Source organism: Miniopterus natalensis, chromosome 2 (assembly GCF_054644295.1).
Source record: "Miniopterus natalensis isolate mMinNat1 chromosome 2, mMinNat1.hap1, whole genome shotgun sequence".
Lineage (NCBI taxonomy): Eukaryota > Metazoa > Chordata > Mammalia > Chiroptera > Miniopteridae > Miniopterus > Miniopterus natalensis.
Genome location: NC_142082.1, coordinates 172,789,022 through 172,806,613, shown reverse-complemented (window position 1 = coordinate 172,806,613; position 17,592 = coordinate 172,789,022). Strand labels below are relative to the sequence as shown.

General features: G+C 43.9%; 2 protein-coding genes across 2 annotated transcripts in view; one reads left to right on the top strand and one right to left on the bottom strand.

Annotated features, from left to right (window-relative positions):
• SLC5A8 (solute carrier family 5 member 8) overlaps positions 1 to 4,723 on the top strand; it is a 37,601-nt gene extending 32,878 nt beyond the window's left edge. Inside the window, exons 14-15 of the mRNA XM_016223161.2 lie at positions 4,265 to 4,344; positions 4,598 to 4,723. Of these exons, the coding sequence (XP_016078647.2) occupies positions 4,265 to 4,344; positions 4,598 to 4,723 (206 nt within the window). The remainder of the gene's footprint in view (positions 1 to 4,264; positions 4,345 to 4,597) is intronic.
• A 9,439-nt stretch (positions 4,724 to 14,162) lies between these two features.
• Positions 14,163 to 17,592, bottom strand: part of LOC107545102 (anoctamin-4) — a 124,697-nt gene continuing 121,267 nt past the window's right edge. The window contains exons 24-25 of the mRNA XM_087813978.1: positions 15,809 to 15,914; positions 14,163 to 14,354 (exon numbers count right to left, since the gene is read on the bottom strand). Of these exons, the coding sequence (XP_087670104.1) occupies positions 14,163 to 14,354; positions 15,809 to 15,914 (298 nt within the window). The remainder of the gene's footprint in view (positions 14,355 to 15,808; positions 15,915 to 17,592) is intronic.

Below are 17,592 nucleotides of genomic sequence, written 5' to 3'. Positions count from 1 at the left end.
GAACCCCGATCGCCTGGATCCCAGGTCGACGCTCAACCGCTGAGCCACGGCCGGCCGGGCTAAACTATTCTTTCTTTTCAGAAAGGCTGTGCTTTTTCTCATAAACAAAATTAACAGCACAGGAGGTTTATTCTCTTGTCTGTTTTGATCTACAGCTTGGGGCAAAAGTAGGTTTACAGTTGTTCCTATGGAAAATAATACAATAATTAATAAATAATAATACAAGAACAAACTGTTTCCGGGCCTCACAACTGTAAACCTACTTTTTCCACCCTGTACAGTAAGACCGACTTTAAACCTTTCTCACCAGTAACCCCGTTGTTCAGATCAAATACAGCGAACAGTCTTCTGTGCTGTCGGACCTTTGGTCCTTATTGAACCCATTTTTCCCCTTTCAGAATGGGGTATCAGAGTCCTCCTTTTTCTTTAAATGCTTTCATTCTGGTAACCATATACAACTATATATTTTGTTTTAAAAAGTAATGCTCTCTCCAGGTGAACAGGCATTTTCAGTGATAAAAACAACAACAACACACACACTTCAACTTTATGAATTTATAAATGTCTTAGTCCCATGCTACAGCAGCACCTTGGGGGTAAAAATCTAGAAACATAAGATTCTGATGCTCCTTGGAAAATATGTTTTAAAAGCTACTGTTGGGGAGAAAACCAAGATGGCACATAGGTCACAGCTGCACCCGCGCCTCCCGCAACGACATCAAAATTACAACTAAAATACAGAACCACCGTCACTCAGAGCCTCCTGACACCTGGCTGCACAGAAGCCCCGCAACCAGGGAGCTGAAGCAGCACCGAGAGCGGGAGGAGGGGGGAGATGCGGGCGGGTCGGGGCTGAATCGCAGAGACGCGGTGCCGCAGTTGAAACTGGGAAGGGAATCTCAGCGGCGGAGTTTTCCCGGAGGAGGGAGCAGTCCCAGCCCCACAGCAGGCCCCAGCCCAGGGCTCCAGGGCCGGGAAGAGACGTCCCCACAACTCCGGGCTGTGAAACCAGCGGGGACTGTCCCTGAGGGTCGCGGAGGCTGCGGGAGCCCCAGCAGCTCCTCTAAAGGGCCCGGCGCGGACTCACTCGGACGCTCCCTCTGAGCCCAGCGCCGGGCAGCGGCCTGAAAGGACCCGGGACACTCGGTGAGGAACTAACCTGCCTGAGATCCGGGCGAGAGCTGGAGGGGCGGCTTCCTCCCAGGCAGAAGGGCTGGCAGAGGCCATGGCTCCTGTGGCGAGTCCTCCCCGCACACAGCCGGCGGGCAGGCGCCATGTTTGAGTCGCCAGCACCTGACTCACACCTTTGGCCCCGCCCCGTGATTCCCGGAGGCCCCGCCCCTCCCCACCTGCAGCTCATCCAGGCCCTTTCCAGGGGCTTTTCTGTGCAAGTGGCCCCTCGAGCCTCATGCTTAGGACTTCCCTAAAATCTCTCAAACAAGCAGCAGCGGGCCCCATACGGCTTGATAAGGGGCCCCAGGCCTGGCACTAGCGGCAGCTGCATTGGCTCATAGTTTGGCCTCTCCTGGGCACCTCCAAGCCCAGCACAAGTAGCAGCCAACTAGGGTTTGCTGTGTAGCTCATGCTGGGTGGCCCTGGGCAAGGCACTGGCACAGGCTGACTTTGCACCTCCCGGGAGGCCCCAGAGACTGCACCTGGTGGTCAGACTTGACCACACTGGATTACAACCCTACCACATCCACGAGTGACACACTCAAGGGGCGCACTCGGTGAACACCAAAGCCCCACTGAAGTAAATCCTGCTCCATAGGGGTGTCTCCAGCACAGCAGCTCTTTGGCTGTATTTGCATCTGGTCCTCACAGCTGATTGGCCTGGGGTCAGTTCCTCCCAGGGATGCCAGCAGCAACCAAGGCTCAACTACAACAGGACAGTGCACACAGTCCACACAGGGGAGCACCTAGAAGGCCCAGCTCAGGTGACTGGGGAGGCTGAGCCACTGGACCCTACAGGACACCTACTACACAAAGTCACTCTACAAATTCCAGGAGACATAGCAGCTCTACCTAATACATAGAAACAAACACCTGGAAGCAGCCAAAATGTGGAGGCAAAGAAACATGTCACAAAGGAAAGAACAGAAGAAATCTCTAGAAGAGGAACTCAATGAAATAGATCCAAGCACGCTAACAGATAGAGAGTTCAGAATTTTGGTTATAAGGATGTTTAAGCAAATGGTTAGGGAAATCACTGAGAAAATCTATAACATAATAAAGTACCAATTTGATATGAAGGCTACATGAACTGAAATGAATAATTTACATGGAATCAACAGTAGAGTAGAGGATGCTGAGAATCAAATCAGCAATTTGGAACATGAGGAAGCAAAAAACACCCAACCAGAAGAGCAAAAAGAAAAAGGAATCCAGAAATATGAAAATAGTATAAGGAGCCTCTGGTACAACTTCAAGAGGCCCAACATTCGTATTATTGGGGTTCCAGAAGAGGCAGAGAGAGACCAAGGAATTGAAAACATATTTGAAAAAATAATTACAGAAAACTTCGCCTACCTGGGGAAAGAAATCGACTTTCAAGTCCAGGAAGCACAGAGGATCCCAAACAAGAGGAACCCAAAGAGGCCCACAGCAAGACACATCATAATTAAAATGCCAAAGGTTAAAGACAAAGAGAGAATCTTAAAAGCAGCAAGAGAAAAGCAATTAGTTACCTACAAGGGAGCACCCATACGACTGTCAACTGATTTCTCAACAGAAACCTTTCAGGCCAGAGGGAGTGGCAAGAAATATTCAAAGTGATGAAAAACATGGAACTACAACCAAGATTGCTCTACCCAGCAAAGCTATCATTTTGAATTGAAGGTCAGATAAAGAGCTTCACAGATAAGGAAAAGCTGAAGGAGTTCATCACCACCAGACCAGCACTACAGGAAATGTTGAAGGGTCTTCTTTAAGAAGAAGCTAATGAACAAAAGAATCTGATGAACTAAATAGGTCCAGAGACACTGATGCATGCAACAGACAATCATATTTCAGAGGAAAGAGGGAAGGGGGGTGGAGGGTGGGAAGAGATTAACCAAAGAAGTTATATGCATATATGCGTAACCCATGGACACCGTGAATAACGGGGTGAAGGCCTGGGGAGATGGTGGGAGCCAAGTGGAGGGGGTCAGTTGCCAGGGAAAATGGTATACCTGTAATACTCTCAACAATAAAGATAAATTTAAAAAGTAAAAAAATAAAATATAAAATAAAATAAAATAATAAAATAAAATAAAATAAAATCTACTGTTGGACACTAGGAATCTGTAAAGATCCAGGCCAGACAGACTCGGTGGGTGCTGCAGCCACCTAACGATGTCCTGTGCTCCATGAGCGCGTTTCATCCGAAGGGGGGGCACACGATTCCCTAAGGAGACCGTGAGCTACGAGCGAGGTGATGGCCTTGTCTCGGCCTCTCCAGCACCTAAGAGTGTCTCCAGCACGTGGTAGGCGCTCAACAATGTTGAGTGAATTAATTTAAAGTTGGTCTCATCTTGAGAACAGCAGAGGTTCCCATAATTAAAGATCTAGGATGTTTACTAAAGTGGTGCTTCTCAAACATTTGAGGGCATACTGATCGCTTTGGAAATTTGGTAAAGGTCACCCCAGAGGCTCTACTTGGGTCAGTCTGGGTTGGAGCCCAGGGATCTGCATTCTGAGCACTTCTCCCGGGTGATTTGGGAAGAGGTAGGCTGAGAACCACCCTGAGATACATGGTTTTAAAAGCATCCTCTTGGATCCACAAATAAAATAACAAACCAAAGCAAACTTTTAAGGAAGAGCAATTGGATCAAGTACCACTCACTGTACTGGTTCTTATTTAAGTAATTTATTCAGCAATTCATAATCGCCTGCATCTTCTCACACATCCCTTCCAGAGCCGCCAGGCTGGGGAAAGGCAGCTCCCCGCCTGGCGCGGAGGCGGGTGGTTTGATATTTTATGGGTGGGTCATGAAGGATGCTTTGAAGCCAGTTTTCCGACCAGTACTGGGCCGGATGACTTGTCCTCTAGTTGGATACCAGAGGAGGCCGTCGGCTCGCGTTTCTCTTCAAACCCTGATTCCTGTTGACCACAGTGAGAACCCTGCAGGATCCGAGGCTGGTCCCCAGCACCCCGGGGTCCCTTTCTCCTTGTGGTTACGAGTGTGCAGAGTTGAATGTGCACAAGTTACACACCTGTATGATGGACCATCGCTGGGTGGTTACAGGTGGCCTTGTCACAATGTAAATACTCTCTGTTTTTCAGGAGGAAGAAAACAAAACTTAGACCGAAGATTTATATTGACTAAAGAGGACGTTTTATCCAACTTTGACATGTTTAAGAAAGTAAGTTGGCTTTCTTTTTTCCTAGTAAGACTGCTTTTATCACCTGGGTAGACTCCTAGTTGATCTTCACACCCTCCTGGACTCTGATGGATAAGGGGGGTGTTTGCCCTATTTCATGATCTATTTGTGTTATATGTCTCCTTCAATAGACCTCTAAAGCTGACTAAGAGAAAGAAAAGCTGTAGTAACTGTTTAGATCTGAGCGAATGAACAGATTCTTTTTTCTAATCACCATTCCAACATTTTCTTTTAGAAGGAGCCAGTTTTAAGCTATAAATCTCATCCAGCAGAGGATGGTGGAACTGATAACCCTGCTTTCAACCACATTGAATTGAACTTCACAGATCAAGGTGGCAAGATCAGTGGGACGCATTTGTGAAGCAGCTGTGATGCCAGATGACCTTACACAGCGTCCCTGTTATATATGTTTTCTAAGATAGTTCCATCAGGTTTAGATATTTTTTTGGTCTATCATGAGTGTTTGAGGGGAAGCTTTCAGGGGATAAAATTTTGTTAAAGCAATGTCCTGACTGTCCTCACTTCCTACACTCATCCAGCAGTGAACTCACCCCATGTGGAGTTCAGAGCTGCAGGGTCAGCATTTGCCTCTCCCACTTGGTTATGTCCTTGAAGCTACAGCTGTGGAAGTTATGACAGTTCTGACTCTCTCCATGCCGAAAGGCTGATACACACATACACACACACACTTGACGGTCAAAAGCATATCCTTAGATTCAGGCATTGTTAAAAATATTCCCCATTCTTTCGGTGCTAGCATATCATAACAAATATTGAAAGGAGCTTTTCTCCCTCCTACACACTCTGTTCTTAGGGAGGAATGAGGGGACAGGTCTGTGTTGTGTGTGTCTTTGCTTCTCATTGACCCCCATCAGCCCAGGAACCGACTGTGGCTCAGGAAGGTGGTGACCACGAAGCATGCTGTTTGGGACAGAACATGGGTCCAAGGATCACGGTCTTCTGGGCGCTGTGCTTCTAGTCTTACGTCTTTTTGCTTGTTAGCAAGACTTCCTGGCCCTGCTGCTTGTATTGCCTTTCTTAGACTGTGCATTGCTGGCTTCTCACCCGTCAACTTTGGTTTTGCTGTGCCCTTTACCTTTCCCTGCCTTCCTAATTTCCTGTTTTCTTTGTTGTCTTGAGACAATTCACACCCCATGGGAGTCATGCTAACCCACGTCCTGGTTCACTAAGCCCCGGCCTATAAGTTAGAAACACCCGTGAGCCTGACACTGACTAAAATATCTTCAGCCTAGGTGCTCATGGGTTTGGTGATCCAGGGACATTTGTGTGATTAAAAATGGTTAAGCTCCATGGAGTTAGATGATTACACTGAATGCTATGAAGTTGAATTTTTGAATGTCAACTACTTTGTAATTAATTAAATTTAATGATACATAGGCTTAGAAATCTTGACCTCTAGTATATTCACCCTGTTAAAGAGCTAAATTACACAGGCAAACACTTGTTCTTTAATGTTCTGAAATTATTAAATATGTGCTTTGTTCCATGTTTTACCACTTCAAGTAGCAGTTTCAAAGTTTATTTTATTTTGCTACAATTCTAGCTAAGAGTTTGGTAAGGCTTTCATCAATAACTTATTTCCTGTGTTACCACATTAGATACGGTTTAGAGTTATGTGTGTGTGTTTTTTAGCTTTGCAATGTTTTAAAATAATTTCAGAAAAATTTAAATACATTAAAATATTTTACAATTAAATAATTTTTGCTTATTTTCTGATATTTAGGTAAGCATGCTCTGTACATCTATGGTTGCCAATTGAAAATGTTAAGAAATAAAAATCAGGAAGTAGTATTTAAAATGGAGATTTATATAATTTAAATTAACAACATATTCATATATTTTATATGCGTATAGATGTTATTTTTTAATCAATATATTTGTAAGCATACATTGAATTTTATAAATCTGTATGTTTTAATGAGTAGAAAGACATAATGTTATTTGTTTTATGTGAGTGTGATTTGAACTACTGTTATTTATTTAATAATCCTAAATGCACGTGTGTGTAGGATTCTTCGGTTTTGGAAGTCAAAGTCAGGCAATGAAGTAAGTTTTTCTCCTCTGGCTGCCATGGGATTTTGCAGTGTGTTCTTAACGAGAGAGAAGGTACTTCCATTCTTGTCCACTTTCTTTTACTAAAGTACATATTTGTGATATTAGGAACTGTTGATCTTTCACTTTCATAAATACATGATATAATTCTTAAGAAATAAAAGTTATGTTATTAATTGTTAAAGATTATTTATTTTATTTAAATCTTTGGGCAAAATCAAAGAGAGGTAAAAGTTACTATATTATAATATAAATAATCTAATGTTCTTAATTATTTTTCATCACAACAACCGTAATAGAAACACAAGTTGTCTATTTTTATTTTGCCACTGACAAGTTGTATGACCTTGGATTTATCCTTAATCTTCTCTACTGATGGAACATAACACTAAACACCTGCGTCACAGGAATAATGTGAGTACAGGAGATCAGATAGCACTTTAATAACTCAAATAGTGTTACTTAGAATCCCAATATGATTGGAAATAAAAATTTGAGACAAAGCTCATTTGCCACTTAAAAATAAAAGATAAGCTATTAATAATTTGCAATGTAATGATGTGGGGATAGTTTCTTCTCTAGAAAATATGTGCCATAGAATTATTAAAATATATTTAGTGGTCAGCAGGATTACATTTAAAGTTTAAATGTAAACTTTAAAGAAGGCTGTAGACCAGTCATATTCACTTCATAGAGAAATGAAAATTTTGTATGTAGGATGTAAGAAAGTATAAATTATATTCATCTATTTAGTTGCTTATGCAGTCATTTTCTCTCTTGACTAAAGGTTCTCAAGGGGGCAATTCTGCACCTCAGGGGACATTTGGAAATACTTGGATACATTTTTGGTTGTCATAGCTGGTGAGGAGGTGCTACTGGCATCTAGTGGAATTTAGGGATGCTGCTAAACATCCTAGATGCACGGGGCAGCCCCTCTCCTCCACAACAAAAATGATCCTGCCTCTGATACAACAGTGTTGAGTCTGAGAAGCCCTGCCCTGGAGGCTAAGGTTGCAATCTTGATTGTCCTGAAGTCACACCCCCCGGTTATGTTCCTTTAGGGAAATTTCCATGAGTCTTCTGATCTCTCCCGTCTACACGCGAAGAGTCAATATCACTAAACATATGGAATGTTATGATGTGGGATAACGACCTTGTATTTTCACAGCACTTTGAAAATATTAAGGACTATAGACTTGTGAATAACTATGAGAACAACTCTTAACACTTTTATTTTCCAACATGATTTCCAGAATTAACACACATTAGGATGAAGGAAACATTAAGTATATGAATATGAAGATTTTATAATAGTTTTACTTATGAAAACCCCAGAAAGTATCACTTATCGTTAACAATGGAGTGTCTGTCCGTGATGTAGACACAGACAGGGATGGCGTGGAGAAGGGGAAGCTACTTACTCTCTGCGTCGATTCTTAGAGGAAATTCTGACTTCTTTCCAATGATGGTTGTCGGTAGGAAGCCAACTGAGTGCATGACCATTTAGTTACTGAAAATTCATTGCACAATTTAGTCATGGCAACATTTACTTTTACATTTAAGCTGTGTGCCTATTGTTTGAATAAAACTTGAGAGACTTGGAGATTGTAATGTAAAACATGGTTGCATTTCTGATTTTTCAACTTGCTGATTAAACTCTCTACAAGTGTCTTTGAAGTTGTCTGTTCTTGGGGGATTAAACAGAATTAATTTTATCAGCTTTTACAAAAAGTTATTTCCACTCAATTTACCACATAAAGGACTCTTCCTATATACTGTATATAAATTATAAAAGGGTAAGCAAACAAACATGCACAATTTCTGTCCCCAAACAATCTATTTTAAGTAATTAACTGTGTTTGAAAATAGAAAGTCACATCTATAATATTGGATATTTCTTAGCCATTAGCTCTTTGCACACCCCCCTTTTCCCATTTTCTCTATTCCGTAACTCTTTAACTCCTGAATATTGCTACCTTTTATCCTGTCCTCCAATCTTTTTATATTTATGCATTGCATCCTGATGATTACCAAAAAATGTTGACTTGAGATCTAAACAGAAGTAAAATATAATGTTATTTCGAAATGGAGAATTACGAAGCCTCCTATCCACACATTTAAAACAGAGGAAGAAGCAGGGCGTTTCAGTAACTGGGACATACAAAGTACAGTGCGACTTAAAATAGGGCCCGTTGTGGAGGCAGATGGAGGGGGAAAGGAGGGAGGTGAGCGAGGCGGGACAAGAGGCGGGAGACAAGACCAGGCTGGTGCCCTCCCTTCTGGGGCCGCGCCCCGCAGCCTAGGATGCTGTGTAGAAGCCGGGACACCCAGGCAAAGACAAGATGTTTAAAAATGGCAGGAGAGAGTCAAGAAATACCTTGTGTTACACGCTGTTGAAGAGGCGAGGGCCTGGCTCAAGGAGGCTGCCTTCAGGGCAGTGATCAAGCAGAGAAGAGAGGCGGGGGAGCAGCTTCGGAGGAAAGAACAGGGGTGACACAATTCAGGAAATTTAAGCAATGACCCCCTCTCCCTGGAGCATTCCGTTCCCTCCTCAGCTCTTTTCCACATTCAAATAATCAGGTCTTTGATGTTTGTAACTCAGGAAAGGGATGCTTCGGCAAATACCAGAGAAAAGAGGGATTTCTTCTTGGTTTTTGAGTGTCAAAAAACTAGCTCTTAGGTTAGCAAGGATAAAATATCTTGGAGGGTGAGGGCTAGGCTCTCGAACCCCTAGAGTGGAAATGGGTTCCTTCTGCTGGGAGGGTGAGAGGGAGGCGATGAGAGTGAATATATTCCTGAGTCTCTGAGGAGGGGTCTCTGTGGGTCACTACTCCACGTGCTGAGCCCTGGGATGGCCACAGCAAATCACCCTAAGTTTGTGGGATATAAAAGTCAACAAAACTTGTGCCCCATTTCCTGGTTAGAGCTTACAGCCATAAGACCCCAGTAAATGCACAGCTGAGTGATAGGTCTGGGCAGGCATATGGCTTTGGGGTGTTAGACTTTACCATGTTTAATAAGCACAGAAGCAGAAATTGCTGAATGAGGCATCCAGGCAAATAGGAATTCAGCCTCACAATTCTCTGCAACCTCGTGTGGTAGGAGGTAAGGAAAGAAACCCATATGGGAATTAGGCTCAAACAGGATGAGACCTGTCTAGACTCGACAATCAAGGATTTGATGGTTTCTGAACAGAACATGAGCATTACAATCTCAGACAATGAAAAATATCTGGGCAGGTGAGGGAGTGGTGCTGGGAGGAAGAAATACTATTCTCTTTACAGCAAGTAGCCAATACTGTAGCTAAACATTTATTTCAACCTCAATGATTTTCATGATCTCTTTCTTAAGCATACTCATCTGTGTTCACTGCTGTATTTTTAGCATCTAGAACAGAGTCTGGCCCAGTAAATGTTTGTTGAATGCATGAATTCATGCAATTCCTGCCTTTCAGAGTTTTCACCCACCTTTTTGCTTGTTTGTTTGTTTTTAAATGAGTGTCACAGGTTTGATTCCCTAGGAAGCAGTCTGAAATGCACTTTAACGTGCTCAATGTTTATTACGGAGTGCCTTTAGGATCAACACCTGTGGGAGGAAGGCGACAGAAGCCGGTCTGAGCAGAGCTGGAGGTTGAGCTGTAATGCAGATTCCAGGACAATCCTCCCACAGAGACTCAGAAGGCAGAGGAGCCCTTTGGAGTTATCCCAAGTTGGGCTAAGATAGCCAAGCTTTCCTGTTCCTGCGTCAGGAATTAGTTGTTGACACGGGCTGACACGAGGAGTGTCTCAGACCAGGTGATCCTCTGCAGGGAGGCAGACAAGAAGGGGTGGAGAGAGGAAGGCTTTCTGCCAATACCGCCCCCCACGGCTGGGGCACAAAGGCCTTCCTTGAAGGGGGAGCTCCACAGGGTACTACAGTGTCCACTCCATAAGGTAACTGCATTTCAGAGAATTTCAATCCCTTATCCAAGTCGTACACCTTAGATCTGAACTTAGTTTTATCTCACTCCCATGTTTCTCGGCCCAACAGAGCCACTGGCTTTGCCCTGCAGTCAGCGGCTCTGCCTGCTGTTCTCTGCTTGAGTGTTGCTGGGGGACACAGCTTCCAGGAGTTCTAGCTAAACTTTCTGGCTGGGGGGCTGGGAGCTACACTCAGCATGGGGTGGGGCTATGAATTAACACCCCGACTGGGTGGATGGGAGGCCAGCTCCAAGCGGCCTCCCGGGGGATCTTGGTCCAGCTTTCGGTGGGAAGGGACTAGGAGCCACCCTCAGCAGTGGGTGGGCCATCAGATCAGGAGTACGAGAAAGATGAAACTAAGAAACGGCTGAAGTTCCAGCTGCCCAAAGTCACCAACAGTTCCCATCCAAGGGATGAAAACCAATCAGCTCAGGTGAACCCACAGCCAGAAGAAGGCAGCGTTTGACGTATGTGATAATGGGAGCACAGTCCCCTCCCCAGCCGGCCCAGGAAGGGTGATTACACGGTCCAAGGGCAGGTTCTACAACCTCTGGAAGAAGAGTAATTGCAACAACAGGCGTTGCTCGGAAACACCTTTCCCCCCAGAGACAGCCCCTGTCCTAGGGTGAGCAGAGCACACCAGTAGGCAGGGTAATCAAAAGCACTGTCAGTATCAGTGGCCACGTTTTGTGTGTCAGTGGCATTTTCTAAGCTCTTCTAATTAGTTGGCTCGGCACGCTAAGAAGGTAGCATGGAAGAAAGATGGAAAGGGTGACAGGAGGAAAACTGTCCTGTCTCTGCAGGGTAAAGGGATGTCTGAGGGGGGCTTGGGAGTGACAGGCATTTCTTGAAAGACTCCACTCTGCTACGTTTCCTCTTATTCTCTGAGGAGCCACAACAGAATTTCAGAAGACCCGGCTGAAAATATTCCATGTGCATAAATTTATTTTAAATCTTATTGCATCACATTATACAAGCATTAAACATGGCTTCATGTTGGTGACTATTTAAATGTGAAAATTCATCATTCATGTCAGTACCTTTTGGCTATTTACAAGTAAGGAATTTTTATGTACTTTATATATCTCTGTACTTGTATGTACATATGTAAGAATACATGACTATACATATGTACACACAGAAATACATCTATGGCCATACACATAGCTATAGATATGTCATATATAATATTCTCCTCAGAAAGATCTGAAATTAAAATAAAAAAGAAAGAAAAAGTTGTAAACAGGGTCTTGTTTGGGTGACATGGAATTAGGACTGTATGATGACATTCTAGGAATGCGTGTCCAGGTGTCCAAATGCCATTTTCAGCCCAGTGTCTGTAAAATACCCATGGGATAGAATGCAAAAAAGGTAGCAAACAGGCTGAAAAACAGGCCCAGTATACAAGTTCCCCTTGGTTTTAAAAACTTGAGAAGGTGACTGCCCGTGACGTGCATGCTTGCTCGGCCGAGCGTGGTCTATGGGTAGATAGCGATTGTGCGCCGGACTGCACCGTGCTCTCGCGGGCAGTCCTGGAGGGTGCCAGCTCCCCTGCTGCTGCCGATGGCTGCGACATGCACCGCGCTTGCATTTCGGTCATTCACTTAGTGTGCTTTTGCACAGCCAGGAGAAGTAAACAGAATCCAGGTCCTCGGCCTGGAAGTGAACGATTACCTGGGGAGAGAAAAGGAGGCGTTAAAACTCTCCGTACACATGCTGTGCAGTGGTTTGCACTCGCCGTGGGTCAAGGGCACTCAGAGCATTTGTGACCCCGAACTGAGTCGGGCACGGTAGAAACATCACTATGCGTGCTTTCAGGGGAACAGACTGAGTGGGTGTGAAGTGAGGTGACATCCTGCCTCACGTTGGGGGAGTAGAGACAGACAGATAAACACTATGCTCTTAAGCAAAACTTAGAAATGGCCTTGTCGGGGAGAAAGCAGCCCCTAACGATGAGGCCAAAAGAAACTCCCAACGGGTGACTGGCCCCGCAGCCCAGGGCCGCCCTGAGCATAGAAAACGCCACCGCTCTGCTTTGGTTCTGGCCCCTGGAGCTCCGGGGAGCAATTCTCTTCACTAATGTCTGCCTCCCACCTCAACTAATGCTGTCGGGATATTCAGCCCTTCTCTTCTGGGGCTGATCAGGAGGGGGTGATTAGAATTGGGGGAGAGAGGCCAGCGGATTGGGGCAAATTATAGAATCTGGGAAGGGTAAAGCAGAGCAGGCTCTTAAAGTATTGTTCAGTCCAACTTCTTTACTTTTGGAAATGTGGAAATCGAATCCACTTCAAAGCCACCCCAGGCCATACAGATACAGATAGAGAATGGAAAAGCCAGGTTTAGAACCCAGTGGGCTACAACAGAATGCTTAACAACAAACAAAATCCCGTATTGTACTCTGCAGTATTTTATTGTTTCATCAGTGTCTCACATACAGTGCCTATTTGAACTTAGTTCTGCCAAATAAGCAGGCTCAGAAAAATTAAGTATTTTCCCCAAAGTCATGTAGCCAAATGGCAGATCTGGGAAATGGCAAAATTACTAAGTAGCAAAACATTTCTTGCCTTTGGGGAAGCCAAGGTCTAATTTGGAACTGAAGGCAGAGCTGGTGTTCCACATCTACATACCACTGATATCCCTGTGGGCCTGGGGCCTAGGTGAGGTCCTCCTATTCCACCCCCATATCCAACTTATAATAACCTCCTGGACTCTCATCCCACATCTGGCTTGATACAACCTCACTAATTTAACAACAACATCTCTGCAGATATCTGGCATATCTTAATCTATATGAAAAGTGAAAAATGTACTTTTCCCCCTGGATATCTCATATTTCTTTTACAGGCCAAATTTTGCAAAATGTTTTCAAAGTTAGTCTTCAAACAAGTGGAGAGAGAGAAGGGCAAGAAGGAGAAAGAAAGGCTACAATGTCATATTCACTGAATATCAAAACTGAGAGCTCATCTAATCATTCCATCACTCGGAAACTGAGGCTCAGAGAAGTTAAGTGACCTGTCCAAGGACACACAGCTAGTAACTGACTTGCCAGAGGAACTTCAGAAGAACTTTTTCATAAGATATGTGGGAACATTATGGAACTTTCTTACAATATTTTTACCCTTAATCTATCCAAACTTTACTAATTGAATGTGCATTTAAATGGGTGCCATGTGCTTAACACTGTACTAATGAGTTCGATGAATAAATTACCATCCATAGAGTCTTTTGTGAAGATGCTTACAGCTGTGCTGGGGAAGCCTAATAAAACTGATGCAAAAACCAGAGAAGTTTATAAGGAGACAGTCTCAATGGGCTGATAAGTCTCGGGAAAACTGCTTAAAGGGTATGGCATGACATGGATCAGTCTGGAAGGAAGCAATAAATGGGTGATGGAGAGAAGGCCATCCTGGATGAGGTGGGAAGGTGACTTTAACCAGACAGAAGGGAAATGCTGCCTGGGGACCTTCAAGAGAACAGCCAGGCTGGAGTAGAAGGGGGAGGTTGATTTCAGGGAGCACCTAGGCCAGCTCATGAGCACTGACTGACAGGCCAGAGGCACGGAGGCAGAGGAGAGTTGCAGGTGTTGTGTATAAAGGGAATGTCAAGTTAAACTTGCAATTAAAGGAGAAAACAAGCTGGTTTTGGAAGCTCCTGAGGAGTTCTTTTGATCCCTAGCAGTAGAACAACAGCAAGCTCTGATTCAGGGAGTTTACAGCTGCCCCCAGCCCAGGAGGGATTTCACCCCTGAGCACACTCTCACCTACCTCGTCATGGCCACTCGTTGTGATGTGCTTTGCCGTTTTTCTTTCTCTCCTTCCGTTCCTTCTGGAGGCGCTCCAGTTCTGCTTCATACATCATCTCCTGAATCAAGTACTTCTCCCTTCTCATTCGATCCCTTAGATCTTTTGGGAGGTCTGGGATCAGATATGAAATGAGGTGCTTTATACAAAACACGAGGTGCTAAAAACACAGAGGAGAATGCAACAGAGTCAGGTCTGCTGTCCCTCCTTAGCTGGAAAGAGCTCTGGGAGTGGGTTCAAGAACTCCTCTCGACCCAGGGACACGGAGCCTCCGGAACGCCTGGGGACTGGGCCAAGGCCAGGGACGTGTGTGTGAGGAAAGAGCTCAGGGAGAGGTGAGCACAGAACTTCATCTGATGGCACCACACAGGGGAGGAGAAGAGGGGTGAGAGGGAGGTAGAGAAGGAATGGTCAGAGTGCATAGGAGAGCCAGGAAAAGTATACTGTGGAATCAGGAAACCCAGGTTTGAATCCCAGCTCTGTAGCTTTTACTACTTATGAGCCGTCTATGAACCTAAGAAAAAGTTACTCTGAGCCTCAGTCTTCTCATCTATAAAATGGGTATTGTGAAAATTATATGAAAATGCCTTTTTTTTTCATTTTAAAATCATTTTTATTTTTCAATTGAAGTTGAAACACATTCATTATTGCATTAGTTTTGGGTGTACACCCCAGGGATTAGACATTATAGAACTTACTAGGTGATCATCCCCCAACATCTCATACCCATCTGACACCACACATAGTTATTAGAATATGACTATCTTCCCTATGCTGTGCTCTACATCCCCATGACTGTTCTGTAACCACCAATTTGAAATTCCCAGGGAAGAGCAGCTTAATATTATCTTTTCTTGGTTCCCCGGAGTGAAAGAAAAAACAGTGATAGAATAGTTTCAAAGAGGCGTAGGAAGCTTTTAGTCCACGACATAAGGCAGCCTTGGCTTATGTTAATTTGGCTTTACTGTATGTAACAGGAGATGAAATTTCTATTTATGAGTACGGTAATAGAAATGCAAACTATTCTTAGCACCAATTTTCTTAATGACTAAAAGAAAATAGGTACTATATTTTTATTGACACATAATACATGCAATTACTACACAGATTATACCTTTTGAGTATAATTATACTTTTTAAGTCTATTTTGAATCTTAGGTAATGAATGCTTATTTGTGTGCTTGAACATAAGTAACGTCATGATGCTCCACAACCAGAGGCTACCACTTGTAATTCCCAGTTCAGTGGTTTCCAAACTATGGTCCTTGAACACCTGCATCTGGATCATCTAGGAGGGCTTGTGAAAAGCAAATTGCATAAATGATGTATCAATATCTCTAGGAATGGGGATGGAAAAAAGGTAATTTTCCTAAAGTTTAAGAACCAAAGCCCTAGAATATTAAATTTAGGACCAATAATTCCTGATTTATCCATTAAAAATCTACAATGGACTTTGAAATATTTCTTGGGAAAAGAAAATAAAGAGTTTCTATAATAGCACCATACTGCTTCTGGACATACATAACCAGAAAGTTCTCATAGCTTATACTTATTCATTACTTCTAGTTACTTCATTATGTCAAAGGCTATAAAGGAACAGTTCTGAAAACCTACCTCAAACACAATGATGAAAGCCAGGCGAGCTGCTAGGACATGCCAGAACTGCAGCGTGTAGCCGTAGGGCACCAGTGAATGAGGGGGGTCACGGTAGTCTCGGTATCTAGAAACACACAGGGCAAGGTCACGCTCCCAACTGATTTTCCTGACTCCCAGATCTCTCTCATTCCCACTATGTAGCCCTTATTTGTGGGAGAAAAATTTTAAAAATTAATCGTTCTTTACATTTTCTTTTTCATATTAAAAAACACACTCATGGCTGTGGTTATTTGGCAAAACATTTTAGGTAGGGAATTTCCCGGTAAGGGTCCAGTTGTTGAGAACGGGCATCTCTTGGCTCAGCCTAGGAGTAGTACATGTCCACTGGTAGATGCATCGCGGGGCTCTGCTAACCTCTGCCCGGAGGAACGCAAGGAGTTTTACGGGGTTAAAACCCGGCGGTGCTGCCCTGGCCAGTACGCCTCTGTTGGCTGAAGTGTCGTCCCGTACCCAGAATGGCCATGGGTTCAAGTCCAGGTCAGGGCACATACCTAGGTTGTGGGTTTGACCAGTTTGGGCATGTTCAGGAGGCAACCAATTGATGTATCTCTTTCACATCTTTCTCATCTCTCTCTCTCTCTCTCAAATCAGTATAACATTTTTCAAAAATCCTCAGTGGTGCCAATGAATTGGCTGTCACCTGATTCGCTACCTTGAGGCCGTCTCCGAAATTATGCACAGGAGAGCATGCTGGAACCAAGTTTGGCATTTGCCTGACACACGTGGCCTTGGGTAATTCATGAAGCTTTTCTGGATATCAGTTTCCCCTGCCAACGAACGCAGGGTCTCCATCTCACCCCGCTGTAAAATGCTGAACTCGCGCTCTCGTATGAGTCGCATGACTGCTGAAAGCGGAGCTCTCCGTTCGGGTGCCGGCGCACCTCCCATCCTACCGGCCTTTTCCACGAGGCAGGGCTTTGGGGGAGGGCCGTGCTCAGCCGTCGATTGTGCCCCGTGTCTCTCTCTGATGTAGTGCTAGCTCTTTGCGTAATGACGGGCTACACGTTCCCTGGCACTGGTACAAAGAAAACACTTCTCTGTCCTGCTGTAGAAACAGCCAGAAGCCAAGCTTCAAAGCTAATTAAATCAGTGTTACGCCTCTAATCTTTCCCTCTAGTACCTTCGAAGTCATTAAGTATCCCAGTGGCATTAATGTTGAGAGGAATTTTTTCAAGTGAGTCAGAGTTATTTTTAGATAGTAACACTTTTAGTTTTACATGTGGGAAAGGTGGGATGTTCCCTTTTGACTTAAGTTAGTGCCTCCTCTAAAGCTGCTCTTATTTCTCAAGAAATGGATGATCAGCTTGCAAACATTATTTTTCTAGCACTGAGTATAGTTCATTTACTCGCATTTTTAAACTGTGGAAATAAAAGTGTATGTACATTTGAAAGAATGGTAAGTGCACCTCATGTGGTCAGTGGCTTAGAAACGCCTCACTGGCAATCCCAGACACCTCGAGAGGGAACTGTGTAAACTTTCTGTTTTTCTTTATATACTACTTATGCCAGCGTCCCGAAATAAAACAGTGTTTACTTTTGTCTGCTTTGAAGGCTCTATAAATGGAATCATATTGTGCTATTTGTGATTATATATTTATTATGCAATTTACTTGGGAGTTCTCAATTCTATTCCATTTTCTATTGATCTGTTACCCCTGCCACCACCACACTGATTAATTACTATACATTTATTCTGTGTCTAACATAAGGTACATCTCTACCTCATTAATACTCTTCAAAAC